This window comes from Ursus arctos, chromosome X (genome assembly GCF_023065955.2).
Source record: "Ursus arctos isolate Adak ecotype North America chromosome X, UrsArc2.0, whole genome shotgun sequence".
Taxonomy (NCBI): domain Eukaryota; kingdom Metazoa; phylum Chordata; class Mammalia; order Carnivora; family Ursidae; genus Ursus; species Ursus arctos.
In genome coordinates, this window is record NC_079873.1 from 54,091,235 (window position 1) to 54,105,747 (window position 14,513).

Consider the following 14,513-nt stretch of genomic DNA (forward strand, 5'->3'; position numbering starts at 1 on the left):
AGATGCTACTTTAATTATTAATTGAATATTCTTAATAGTTTTAGTGCTATTCAAATAATCTATTTCATATTGGGTGAGTTTTGGTAGTGTACTTTTTAAAAAACTGGTCTGTTTCATCTAAGTTGTCAAATTTGTGTAAATAGAATTGTTCATATTATTCCTTTATTATCCTTTTTGGATCCACAGGATTAGTACCATACCCTCTACATTTTCCTCATTTTGGCAATTTATGTCTACTCTGGTTTTCTTTCTCAATGCTCTAAGATGATTGTCAATTTTATTGATCTTTGGATATTGGTTCTTTGTAACCAGCTCTTTCACTGATTTTCTCTACTATTCCAGTTTCAATTCCAGGGATTTCTATCTTACTTTATTATTTATATTTATTATTTCCTACTTTCTCCTTGCTTTGGATTTATGTTGCTCTTCCTTTTCTAAGTTCTTGAAGTGGACAATTTAGGTTACTGACTTCACACTTGTTCTTCTTTTCTAAAATAAGTATTTAAAATAAAATAACATAAGTATCCAATGCTAGAATTTCCCTCTTTACACTGCTTTAGCTGATTTCTATAAATTTTGACATGTTTTTATATTGTCATTCAGTTCAATGTAATTTCTTATTTCTCCTGAGACATCCTTATCTATACATGAATTATTTGGAAGTGTGTTTAATATTCATGTTTTTGGAGATTCTCATGTTGCCCTTCTTTTTTTCAGCTTTATTGAGTTATAACCGACATAAAACATTGTGTAAGCTTAACGTATACAACATGTTGATTTGATAGATTTATATATTGCAGAATGATACCACCACAAGATTAGCTAACACCTCTATCCCATCACATAATTACCATTTCTCTTTTGTGGTTAGAGCATGTAAGATTTACTCTCTTAGCAACTTTCCAGTATATAGTATAGATTATTAGCAATAATCACCATGCTGTACATTAGATTTCCAGAACTTGGTAATCTTATAACTGGAAGTTTGTACTCCCTAACCAGTATCTCCCCATTTTCTCTACCTCTTAGCTCCTGATAAGTACCACTCTACTTTCTGTTTTCTGAGTTTGACTTTTTTAGTTTCCACAAAATATGTAATATCATACAGTATTTGTTTTTCTCTGATTTATTTCACTTAGCATAATGCCCTGAAGATTTATCCAGTTATCACAAACCATAGATTTTCCTTCTTTCTCATGGACACTTAGCTTGCTTCCATATTTTGGCTATTGGGAATAATGTTGCAATGAACGAAGGGGTGTAGGTATCTCTTTAAGATCCTGTTTTCATTTCCTTTGGATATATACTCTGAAATGGGATTGCTGGGTCATATGGTAGTTCTATTTTTAATTTTTTGAGGAATCTCCATACTGTTTTCCAATTTACACTCCCACTAACAGTGCACATGGGTTCCCTTTTCTCCACATTCTTACCAACACTTGTTATCTCTTGTATTTTTGAAGATAGCCATTCTAACTGGTGTGAGGTGATATCTCATTGTGATTCAGATTTTCATTTCCCTATTGATTAGTGATGTTGAACACTTTTTCATGTACCTATTGGCTATTTGTATGACTTCCTTGATAAACCGTCTATTCAGCTCCTCTGCCCCCTTTAAAATTGGGTTGTTTGGATTTTTACCATTGAGTTGAGTTCTTTATATAGTTTGGATACTAATCTCTTACCCAAAATATGGTTTGCAAATATTTTCTCCCATTCTAAAGTTCGCCTTTTCACTTCATTGATTGTTTCTTTTACTGTGCAGAAGCCTTTTAGTTTGATGTATTCCTACTTATTTTTCCTTCTATACCTTATGTTATTCACTGCAAAGATAATGTCAAGGAGAATTTTCCCTATGTTTTCTTCATGGATTTTTATGGTTTCAGGTCTCATATTTGTCTTTAATCCATTTTGAGTCAATCTTTGTAAGAACTGTAAGATAGGGTTCCAATTTCATTCTTCTGCCTGTGGTTATCCAGTTTTCCCAGCACCACTTATGGAAGACACTATTCTATCCCTAATGAGTACTCTTGGTTCCCTTGCCAAATTCTACTTGACCATATAAGTGGGGGTAATTTCTGGGCTCTTGCTTCAGTTCCATTGGTCTATGTGTCTATTTTTATGCCAGTACCATACAGTTTTAATTACTACAGCTTTATTTAGTTTGAAATCAGGTAGTATGGTGCCTCTGACTTTGTTCTTCTTTCTCAGGATTGCTTTGGCTATTTGGGCATTTCTTTTAGAGATCCCAAATTCTGAGATTTTTTTTTCTATTTCTGTGAAAAATGTCATCGGAATTTTTATAAGGATTGCATTGACTCTATAGATGGATTTGGGTAAACAGATATTTTGACAATATTAATCTTTCCAGTCCCTGAACACAAGATATATTTCTATTTGTGTCTTTTCCAATTTCTTTCATCAAAGTCTTAGAGTTTTCAGCATACAGATATTTCACCTCCTCATTTAAATTAATTCCTAAGTATTTTATTGTTATTAATGCTATTGTGTGTGAATGGGATGTTTCCTTTCCTTCTTTTTCACTTTTTGTTGCTAATGTGTAGAGACACAATTGCATTCTGTATGTTGATTTTGTATCCTGCAACTTTACTAAATTTGCTGATTAGTTCTAGCAGTTTTTTGATGAAGATTTTAGGATTTTCTAAATATAAGATCATATCATATGCAAAGACAATTTTAGTTCTTCCTTTCCTAGTTGGATGCCTTTAATTTATTTTCCTTGCCTGACTACTCTACCTATAACTTACAGTTTATGCTAAATAAGAGTAGTGAGAGTGGGCACCTTGTTCCTGATTTTAGAGAAAAGGTTTTCAACTTTTTACCATTGAGTGTGGTGTTGGTTGTGGGTTTGTCATATATATCCTTTATTGTTTTGGGGTATGTTCCTTCTTTACCTAATTTGTTGAGCATTTTTATCATGAAATGATGTATTTTCTCAAATGTTCTTCCTACCTCTATGGAGATGATCATATAATTTTTAATTTTTTATTCTATTAATGTGGTGTATCACATTTATTGATTTGGTTAAACCATCCTTGCATTCCAGGGATAAATTCCACTCGATCATGTAGAATGATTCTCGTAATGTACTATTGTGCTTCTGTTTTAATTTATTTCAAGATATTATTGGATTTCCCTTTTGATTTTTTCTTTGACCCATTCATTATTCAGGAAAATGTTTAATCTTCACATATTTGTGAATTTTCCAGCTTTCTTCCAGTTATTGATTTCTAGTTTCATACCACTGTGGTTGGAAAAAATACTTCGATCTTCTTAAATTTGCTAAGATTTGTTTTATGACCTATCATGTGATCTATTCTGGGACTATTCTATGTGCATTTGAGAAGAATGTGCATTCTTCTGTGTTTGGAAGAAATGTGCTGTATGTATCTGTTCTAATTGGTCTAAAATATGGTTCACATCCAAAGTTTACTTGTTGATTTTCTGTTTGGATGATCTATCTATCGTTGAAATAGGCATATTTAAGTCCTCTACTATTGTACTTTTTTTCCATTTCTCTCTTATAGTATTTGCTGATAGTGTTTGCTTAATATATGTAGGTGCTATCATGTTGGGTACACACATATTTATGATGATTACATATTGTTTATGAATTGACCCCCTTATCATTATATAAAGACCATCTTTATCTTTTGTTATCATTTTTGGTTTAGTCTATTTTGTCATATATAAGTATAGCTACCCTTTTTCTCTTTTGGTGTCCACATGTCTGGAATATCTTTTGGCCTCTTTTCACTTTAAGCCTGAAATGAGTCTCTTTTAGCACATCACGGGGGTCTTGTTTTTGTCTTTGTTTTTATCCATCTAGCCACTCTATGACTCTAGATTGGAGAATTCAACCCATTAATATTTAGAGTAATTATTGATAAAGACTTACTAATATCATCTTATTAATTGTTCTTTGGCTGTTTCTAGCTCTATTTTTCTTTTTTTCCCCCTTTCTTGCTGCCTTTTATTTTTTGATAAATTGAGTATTTTCTAGGTGGTGTGCTTTGATTCCCTTCTATTTATCTTTTGTGATTCTACTGTAAGTTTTTGTTTTGTGGTTAGTGTTAACTTATATAAAACATCTTATATATTACAGTCTATTTTATGCTAACAATTTAACTTTCATCCATGCAAATACTCTATCCCTTTACTCCCATCCCCCTTTATATTTTTGAGGTCATAATTTATGCCTTTTTAAAAGATTTCATTTATTTGAGAGAGAGAGAGAGAGACAAAGCGAGCACGAGCAGGCAGAAGGGCAGAGGGAGAAGGAGAAGCAGGCTGAGCAGGGAGCCAGATGCGGGGCTTAATCCCAGGATCCCAGGATCACGACCCAAGCGGTAGGCAGACAGTCAACCAACTGAGCCACCCTGGCACCCCCATTTATGCCTTTTTTGATATTGCATATCTACTAATAAATTATTGAAGTTATAGCTGCTTTTAATACTTTTGTCTTCTAGCTTTTATATTAGAGTTAAGTAGCTAACACATCACCATATTATAGTATTAGGGTATTCTGAATCTGCCTATATGCTCACCTTTACCAGTGTGCTGCATATTTTCAGTTATGGGAGGCTTACTGTATTCCTTTGGTGGGGACGTGTTTCCCAAATTTCTTGTGATCCTTATAGCCTTGTGGTATAAGGATGATGGTATCTGCTTATTTGAAGAACCAGTCACCTCTTCTAGACTTTATAGAGTGACTTCTGTAAAAGAAACTTTTCACCTGTGACTGGGGGCATGCTGGGTAGTGCTATAATCCTTAGTCTAGAGGTACACTTAGACTAAACTACTTTAAAATTCTTGTCAGATCATTAACATCTGTGTCATCTTGGTGTTGATTTCTATTGATGGTCTTTGCTCATTCATGTTGTGATGAATCATTTTGGTATGATTTTGACAAATGATTTTCAACTGAAGCCTGCACATTTTGGGTACTATGTGAATCTTGTTCTTACTTATATCTTCTGTTATAGCGGGGCTTGCGGGGCTCCTCTGACACTGCCACTATAAGGTAGGAGGAGCACTGTCTCATTTCTGCCAGGATGGAGTGAAAGTTCAGGTTTTCTACTTGGTCTCCATTGACATCTCAGTGGAAGGTAAGAACTTCTTGTTACAGCTAGGCAGGAGGAGTAGGAGTTCAGACTTCTCACTAGGCCTCTGCTGATACCACTCTGTCTGGAGGGGGAGGTGTGTCTCATTACTGTTCCCCAGATGGCCTCCTCTCCATTGACACTATAGTGTGCTAGCCTTATTACCACTGAGTGGTGGTGAAAGTCCTGTATTTCTACCAAGCCTCCTCTGATGCTACTACAATGCCAGATAAGCATGGGTGTCCAGGTGCTTCATGTGGTCTCCACTGACACAACTGAGAGTGAAGGATGGTGTCTCATTACCACCAGCTGAAGATGAAAGTCTGGCTCCCCACTTGGCCTTCTTGACAACACCGCATGGAGTGAAGGGAAAGAGGCTCAGGTGCCTGTTACAGCCTGGCCAAGGTAGAAATCTAACTTCTCCACTCAGCATTTGCTGGAAGGGGTGGGGGTGGGGCTGCTTTTTTTTCTGATATTTTGCTGGAGTAGAGAGGTTACTATCTAAAATTTTTCTGTGTTGCAGGGCTGTTCCTTTCCAGGTCCTTTGGCTAGAGAGAGTAGGCTTTTGTTGATAATTTTTCTGACTGCACCTGTTCGTGTTCTTAGGTGTCAGCTTTTACACTACCCAATCTGGGAGATGAGGCAAAAACAAAATCCAGGTGACTCACGGCCATGTCAGTCCTCGGGTCCTAAGGTCCCTAGCCAGTCTGGTCCACCTTCTTCCCTCCATATTTCAGAGTCTTCTTGTGTTATTTTTATATATAATGTCCAGAGATTAAAGCTATACTAAGCAGAAGAATAATATATGCATATAAAATATGTCAAATATTTTAATGCATATGTATGTATATATATGAACTTTTTTCTTTGCCAAAATGACAAGAAATTATTGAAATGAGGATTGGAATTAGGAGTTGAACGTAGGTAAAATAGAAATGTGCTTTATTTATAGTTTGTATTTTTTGCCATATATATATTGCTTATATTTTAAAAAAATTAACGTTTAAAGCAGTAGATACTTTTCAGTGCTTGTCCAACATAATATGTCTTGAGAAACTGAAACTACTGTCCACTCTTTCCTTTCTAAGACTCTCTCATTTCCAGAGGTCTGTGGCTCCCCTATTTCCTAGTTCTGTCATTGACCAATATTTCTCAATCTGTTTTGTAATCTCTTCCATTGGCCCTTCAAATATTGGCACTCCCTGGTTTTCAATTCTTGGTCTAACATTTATTCTCTCACACAAGTATTCGTTAGACAAGAATATTTATTCACATTCTCTTAAATACCATCTCTATGCTGTTGAAGGCCAACTCTATTTCGCTAATCCTGTTTTCTTCTCTGACCTCAGATGTCTCACAGGCTGAACTTTTTTTTTCCTTTCAAATCTGCTCCTCCCTCATTCTTATGTATCTCAGTAAATGGCAACTTCATCCTTCTAACTGATGAGATAAAAAACAAAACAAAACAAAACAAAACAAAACAAAACGAAAAACAAAACCTTGAAGTTATCCATAACTCCTCTCTTCTACATTCCACATGTGACTTGTTAACAAATCCTATTGGCTCTGACTTCAAAATACATTTAGAATGTGACCACTTCTTACCATCTCCACTATTACTACCCTCATCCAAGGTAAAACCATTTTTTGATTGCATTATTAAAACAGCTTCCTAATTAGTCTCCTTCCTTCTACCCTTATTTCCACACAGCTTCCAGAATAGTCTCGTTAAACATAAATCAAATGGTGTTATTTCTCTTAAAAACCTCACTTTTATCTTACTCAGATACAGCAAAGTCAAAGTCCTTCCAATGGATTTTAATGACCTATAGAATCTACTCAGCTCCCTCTCTATTTTCTTTCTGAATCCATCTTCTTATATTTCTGTTTGTTTGTTTAATTCTTTTTAGCTAACCTGACCTCCTTTTTCTACTCTGAACATGATAGGCACACTTCTGCTTCAGGGATATTGTACTTACCATTTTCTCAGCCTAGAATGCTTTTCCCTCAGATATCTGAATGCAATCACCCCTTAATTTCCTATGGATCTTTGCTCAAAATTTGTCCTTTTAGTGAGGCCTTACAGTATTTTAAAATTGCAAAACTGCTTTCCAACCCTTCCTATTCCCCTTCTCTGCTTTATTTTTCTTCTTAATGCTCACTACTATCTAACATACTATGTACTTTACTTATTTTGAATATTGTTTTTCTACTTCCTTTAGAATGTAAATTCCATGAGCACTGTATCTCTAGGGCCTAAAATAGTACCTGGCAAATAGTGGGTACTCAATACTTATTGGTTGAATGAATATCAATCAATTAATTAATCAATAAATGAAATTTGGGCTTTGATGTGGAAAACAAAGGCAGAAGAAAAATTATGAAATTTCCTTACCACCTACAGCCCATTGATAAGTCCTGGAAACAGGCAGAGTGACATTCCTCTAGGGACTCAACTGCCTCCATGTTAATACTTTGCTAAGGGCAAAAGGCAATCCTAGCCTGACCCCTTCCCCCTCACCAGGATCCTGTAGGTCTACTTTAACATATAAAAATTCCTTTGGAAACTTCCTTTATCTCTAACCCCCCCCACCAAGATACGTGTTTGCAATCATCCCCCAAGCATATGGTCCACCGATGTACATCTGAAGGGTCTCATGACTAAGGCTTTATTAGACGGTAATAAATGACCTTTTCCCAACAATAGCTAGCCCCCTCAAGGTCCTGGAAACCTTGCTTCCAAAATTCCTTAGAGACTTACGCTATCCCTAACCCCTTCCCAACTTGAGGATATATAATGGGCCACTCCTCATGACCCCGGTGCAGCTCTTTCTGCCCACGGGTTCTATCCCCTGTGCTTCAATAAACCACCATTTTGCACCAAGATGTCTCAAGAATTCTTTCTTGGTCGTTGGCTCCAGACTCCACCCCACTGAACCTCGCCGATATCCCACAACCTCATCAGGCTTTAGACCAAGAGTCAAGAAATTACAGCCCCTAGGCCTGCACCCTGTTTTGTAAATAGAGTTTTACTGGAATATTCATTTGTGTACATGTTGTCTATGGCTGCTTTCCCAATACAAAGGTGGAGCTGAATAGTTGTGAAAGATTTCTATGACCTGCACAGCCTAAAATATTTACCATAAATATTTTCTTTGAGAAAAGTTTGCTACTCCTTACTTTACTCCAACTACTTCCTAGACACTGCTTTCTGGATATCCTGCAGGAATCTGAAGTCTAATCTGTGGCAAATTGAGTTTTTTTCCATCTTCCCCCAAACTTTCCCATTCTGTATTTCTTATATTTATGAAGGACAGCCGCATCCATCCAGTCAGCCAAGTCAGAAATCCAGAATTCAGACATCTTCCTCTCCCACATTTTCCACTTCCGATCACTAAGTCCTATGCTTTTCCCTCCCTGTTCCTCTTCCTACCAGTTATTTATTGCTCTGACAATGGTACTAACCACTCTCTCTGTGATCTGTCCTTCACACCACAGACAAGATAATGCCTCCTGAATGTAAGTCTATCCATCACACTACTCTACTTTTAAACAATGCTTTTCCAAGACCGTAGGAACAATGCCAAACATTCCAAACTCTTTAACTAGACAGAGTTCAGTCCTTTTAGGACCTGGCCCCTGTCTGCCTCCAATCACATCTCTGGCCACTGCTATTTTTATTTCATGTTCCAACAGTACCAAACTACTTGGAGTTTTAGGTCTTTGGGCCTTTATTCATGCTGGGTCATGTCCTTGAAATTTCCTTTCCCTATTTTCCTTTATTTCCACCTTCAGTACTGACATAAGTTGTACTCCTCTGCAAGTACCCATGCTTGATAATCCCAAAGTGCCTGCTATGTCCAATAATATCACCATTCAAAAATGATTGCTGAGGCAGCACTTCATAGGGATTAAGTACTTCAACTCTGAGCCAGGCTACTTGGATTTAAACCCCAGCTCTGTTACTTGCTAAGTGGCCTTGGACATGTGACTGTCACATAGGACAGGTTTATTATCTCTTCACATTCCAGCTAAAAAAAAATGACTATCAGAGAAGTTGTTTGATGTAACACAGGTAATATAGCAGAGAATGCCAGTTGTAATCCAATATGCATTCTCTCATTTTTCTTTTAGCAAAAGAACTAAAGACTTATCTGGGCACGTGAAGGCCCCAAATAAAAACTGTGCTTCCCTAATTCATCTGCCAGATGTGACCACGGGATTAAATTCTGAAAAGGTATGTAAATAAAAGTGATATATGTGACTTCCAGGTCATGGCCTTAAAGGTCGTATCCTTCACTTGCCTTTCTTTCCTTCTTCTCAATTGATATGATATAGAAGGTATTTGGTCATGCAGATGAAGCAGCACCTTAGAGATGGCAGAACAACAAGAAAGAAAGAAACTGGGTTCTTGCCCCTGTCAAGTCACCATAACAGCACTGAAACGCCTCACTGGACTATTCCTCAATCAAGTAATAAATGTCTCTTTTATTGGAGCCACTGTGTTTGTATGTGGAGTCTTAGAAGCCTAACCTATATCCCACCAAATATAGTTGGTAAGTGGCAGAGCTTGGATTTGAACTGTAGATACCATCTGGACTGTGTCATTAGCTTCCTCCCCCTGCAGAAAAGTTTGTATTGAATTAATTATTTCTTGTCTAGCCTCATTCCTGGGTTCATTTTCTGTCTCTACCCTTATTTTTCCTTTTTCATTTGACCTAATTAAAATGCACAGTACCTTGTATTTTATATGCCATATAAAATATACAACCTTAAATTATTTTTGAAATGAGATGAGGTTTAAATAAGTATAAGTACTGCTGTCTTTATAGTTCCATTGTACACGCACCACTTTTATATCATTTTCATTTGTATATATGGCTATCTTCATATTATACTAACTCTGTAAAGTCATGAACAATGATATTTTCTTCTTTCTTCTTCTATACCATGTTGCCTTGTGTCTGATAATAAAATAGTCATAGAATTGAGCAATATTTGCTAAATGAATGAATTTCACAGTGTCAGAAATGCTATTAAATGCCATTGTGTTATAATGGAATTTCCTTCCATTATCAACTTGAGCAAGGGAGGGAGACACAACTCTAAAAGGTGGCTAGGGGAAAGTGTCACATGCTTGGAGAAGTGATGGTGAGAACAGGGAATACATACCTTGACAAAGTGCTCAATTAGGATTTCCACCACAATGTTCTGGAATTTGATGTTCATCATGGCAGCGACAGTGTCTTCCTGAGCTCTCATCAGAGTGGGCCCAAAGATCACACCCATGTTGGAGGGGGTCATAAGATTCTCTTTGCTGTGCTCACATACACTGCCAAAAGAGAAAAAAAAAATGATTAACAAGATTTTCTCCAAGACCCCCTTGTAACCAGGACTTTGTTAGGTGATATAGGGGGTAAGAGAAACTAAAAAGTAGGGAAAAAAAGGAGAATCGAAAATATATATGAGAAGAAAAGACTACAAAGGAAACAAGTAGCAAAGAATAAAAGAGTATATGATTAGGGGCTGAAGTGAGACATAGCTAACTTAGTAGCACTGCAGGAGTTAAGAGAAGGGGGGTAGGCAGCTATAGTAAGAAAGTATTTACAAAGACAGCAAAGAAGCAAGACAACATTCCAGGCAACAAGTACACCACGTATAAAGCACATATAAAAAAGAACAAAGCACATAGAGAAGAACCTACCAGTCTCACCGTCTGACACCAGTCAGGAATCTAGCCCCTCCCCACCCCTCATTTAAAAGTAAAAAACTCAAAGAGCTGGAAGGGATCCTTAAAATTAGCCCTTTACATCACTGTCCTCATTTTACAGATGAAATCACACACACACACACACACACACACACACACACACAAACAAAAACAAAACAAAACAAAACAAACAGAGGTCCAAGGAAGGAAAGGGATTTCCTTGAAATCACGATCAGTCAGTCTCATCAGAGTAGTCACCAATATTATGATCCCTAATCACTCTCCTTGCTAAAATTCTCTTTAGGAGCTTTGTAGCACTTACAAGATAGGGCCAATTCTCTTCCAAGTTGCAGCTTATAAACTGTTTCTAATGCCAGTGTACAGCTTGGACTCTGAAGCTGATGTGGGTTTGAATCCTAACACTACCACTCAACTGTGCAACAGTGTTAGTGACCTAACCTCTCTGGGCTTCAGTTCTTCCACATTCAAAAATAGTATCCACCTCAGAGGGCTGTTATGTAGAGTTAAATTGCTTTAGCATGGTATCCTGGAAATACTGCATTAGAAATATCTGCTATTATTATTACCTCTCCAGAAGTCTCCATCTAGGGACTGTTGACCTCTGACACTCTTGATACACTACACTGCTTAGATTAGGTTTTCTGACTATACCATGTTGTTTCATGCCACTCCTGCTTAGAATGTCTCCTTCCTTCTGGATCTAAAGAAGGTGTATTTATCCTTTAAGGTTCACTTTAGGTGACATCTCCTTCAGGGTTATCACAGCCCACTGTCCTCTTCTTGATTGACACCATGGCGAGCAAATATGTTACAATTCTCTGTTTCTTATCTGCCTCCCTTACTAGGTGGTAAACAACTTTCAAACGTGAGTGACTCATACAAAACAGGTACCAATTAATTATTTTTAATGGAACTACTGCTGTTTCAAATAGTACTGGAGGCAGCAAATAAAAGACGGGCAGCTGTTTGGTTAGTTTGGCTGTGGGGGTGGGGAAGTGAGGCAGTGAGACAACCCACCTTAAACACTAATTTTCAAAACCTGCCCAGGTTAAGTCCCCCTGAGAAACTGACCCTATCAACAGGCAGGCTCTTTTTACTAAGTGGGTAATTGAGAGAGACAGAATCCTGAGACAATCTTGATGAAGTCTGTTAAGCCAGTGACAAAGGCTGGAAACCATTCACATGATAATTAACAGCAACCATTCACAAGCATTTATTATTGCTGGGCTGGTGATGGGTCCCTTTTAACAGTTTAAATATTTCCACAATTAACCCTTATTATTTAGTGACAGGTTTTTTTGAGATGTTAAAATGGAAAAGCAACTCTATACCACCACCAAGTGGCTAAACCTCTAGTAGCAAGGCAAGGACACTGGTGAGACAACAGCCTCCAACATGTGTGAATGCTTATCTCCTTTTGTGAACTTTGAAAGGAATGGACTTCTGGTGAAGATGCCAGAGCTCACTTAATACTCCCAACTCCAAAAAAGGCAGAGTGTTTTATCTCTGAAGGCTAGGTTCACAGAAAGTAAAGCACTTAATCAAGGTCACACAGTTTGTGAATACATGACAATACAAGGACTCAAACCTGTATTTGTTGGGCCACAAGTCTTACAGTCATCCTATTGCATCCCACTGCTTGCTTATCTAATTCCTGTTAAGAAATCAAAATCCTTGTGGGGCTCCCTTTAAGCTAAAGCCACCTTCTATTTTTCTAAGGGAGGTTCCTGGTATCCCATTTAGGACATTCTTTTTCTTCTTGGCCTTATGAGATTTGGAAGGTAACCTCTTTTCGGGGAGAGATTTCTTTGCATTTGACATCTCTCTTTTTATTATACATTATTATTAAGAGGTATAAGTCACACCCCAAATTATGGGTTAATAAGAGAAATAAAACCAAAAATAAGAGCATTGTGAATAGTGAATTAGGTAGGAGTTTGTGATATGACTTGTCAGCAAACAAATCTTAGATTCTCTAGTTCACATGGACTAGCAACAATGGGTACAACTTCTGGAACATGAAAATTTAAAACAAAAAAAAAAGTGGGTATCAGAGGGAGGTTGTAAAAAGCCTCCAGTTTAGAAAAATAATTTTGATTAGATGGTTTAGATCAGAGGTCATAAACTAAAATGTCTACAAAATAGAACTACCTTATGATCCAGCAATCCCACTTCTGGATGTATATCCTGATGAGAGAAAAATTCTCTCAAGGCCTGCCGTTTTAGATTTCTTTTTTAGTTAGCATGACAGTACACAAACGTTTAAATCAAAAGCCTGATTTATGGCTCAACATGCATACATTGTACACCTGCTTTATGAATGAGTAGCCTAAAGGAAAACCATCATGTCCTTGAGATATCAATGTTCCTACTCCTTAGGATGAGAAGAAAGGCAAGAGAAATGTAGATAAAATTAAATTTCCTCACAACTTGCAGCCCATTGAGAAATACCTGAGACATGCAGAGTGTGACATTCCTCAAGGAACTCAAGACTGCCTTAATGTTGATGTTTTGTTAGAGACTAAAAGCAACCTTAGCTTGACAATATCCAGACCTCCAGGATCCTAAACGTTTTCTTTAACATACGGAAATCCCTTTAGTGACTTCCCTTATCTCTGTCCCCCAACTTGAAAGTATATGGTCAATTGCTCCACACAGTCACAATGCAGCAATTTTGCTCATGGGTCCTGCTCCGTGCTTTAATAAAAACACCTTTATGCACTGAAAACGTGTCAAGAATTCTTTCTCGACCTTTTTTGCTCAGAGGCCCCACATCACCTGGATTCCTGTAATAAAACTTGTCATTCCTGCCTATATGCTAATCTATAATATTTTGATGTTAAAAAGTATATAACCCTGTAAAAAGGGTTCATTTTCTGGAGTACTTTCTTCCTTGTAAAGACCATGTTTCCTGGGCAGCTGTCCTAACTTGGGCTCAAATAAAACTCTCTTTACTTTTATTAGAGATTCTGAAAGGTTTGTTCATTTTACATAGACAGTCCAAAGGAAATGAAATCACTATCTCAAAAAGATATGTGCACTCCCATTGCAGCATTATTCACAATAACCAATATATGGAAGCAAACTAAGTGTTCAACAATGGACAAATAGAGAAATATATACACACAATGGAATGTTAATCAGCCTTAAAAAAGAAGGAAATTCTGCCATTTGCTACAACATGCATGAACCTAGAAAACATGTTAAGTGAAATAAACTGGACATAAAAAGACAAATACTGAACAATCTTGTTTATATGTGGAATCCAAAATAGTCAGACTTAGAGGCAGAGAGTAGAATGGTGATTGCCAGGAGCTAGAGGGAGGGGGAAGTGGGAAGATGTTGGTTAAGAAGTACAAAGTTTCAGTTATATAATGTGATTAAGTTCTGGACATCTAATGTATAGCAATGCAAATAGAATTAAAAATACTGTATTGTACATTTGAAATTTGCTAAGGGGGTAAATCTTATGTGTAATCACCACAAAAAGAAGAAAGAAAATGAAATTATGTGAGGTGATAGATATATTAATTAGCTGTATTGTGGCAATTATTTCACAATGTATAATACACCAAACATCAAGTTGTATATCTTAAATATATATAATTTTTATTTGTCAATTATACCTCAATAAATATGGAAAACATAAAAATAAAAAC

The 14,513-nt window shown here is 36.8% G+C and overlaps 1 protein-coding gene across 6 annotated transcripts in view; it reads right to left on the reverse strand.

Annotated features, from left to right (window-relative positions):
- The window catches only part of OPHN1 (oligophrenin 1), a 517,756-nt gene that overhangs the window by 84,757 nt on the left and 418,486 nt on the right, over window positions 1-14,513 (reverse strand). For all 6 annotated transcript variants that reach the window (XM_048213332.2, XM_057312198.1, XM_048213330.2 and 3 more), the window contains one exon: window positions 10,296-10,455. In XM_048213332.2, coding sequence (XP_048069289.1) covers window positions 10,296-10,455 — 160 coding nt within the window. The remainder of the gene's footprint in view (window positions 1-10,295; window positions 10,456-14,513) is intronic.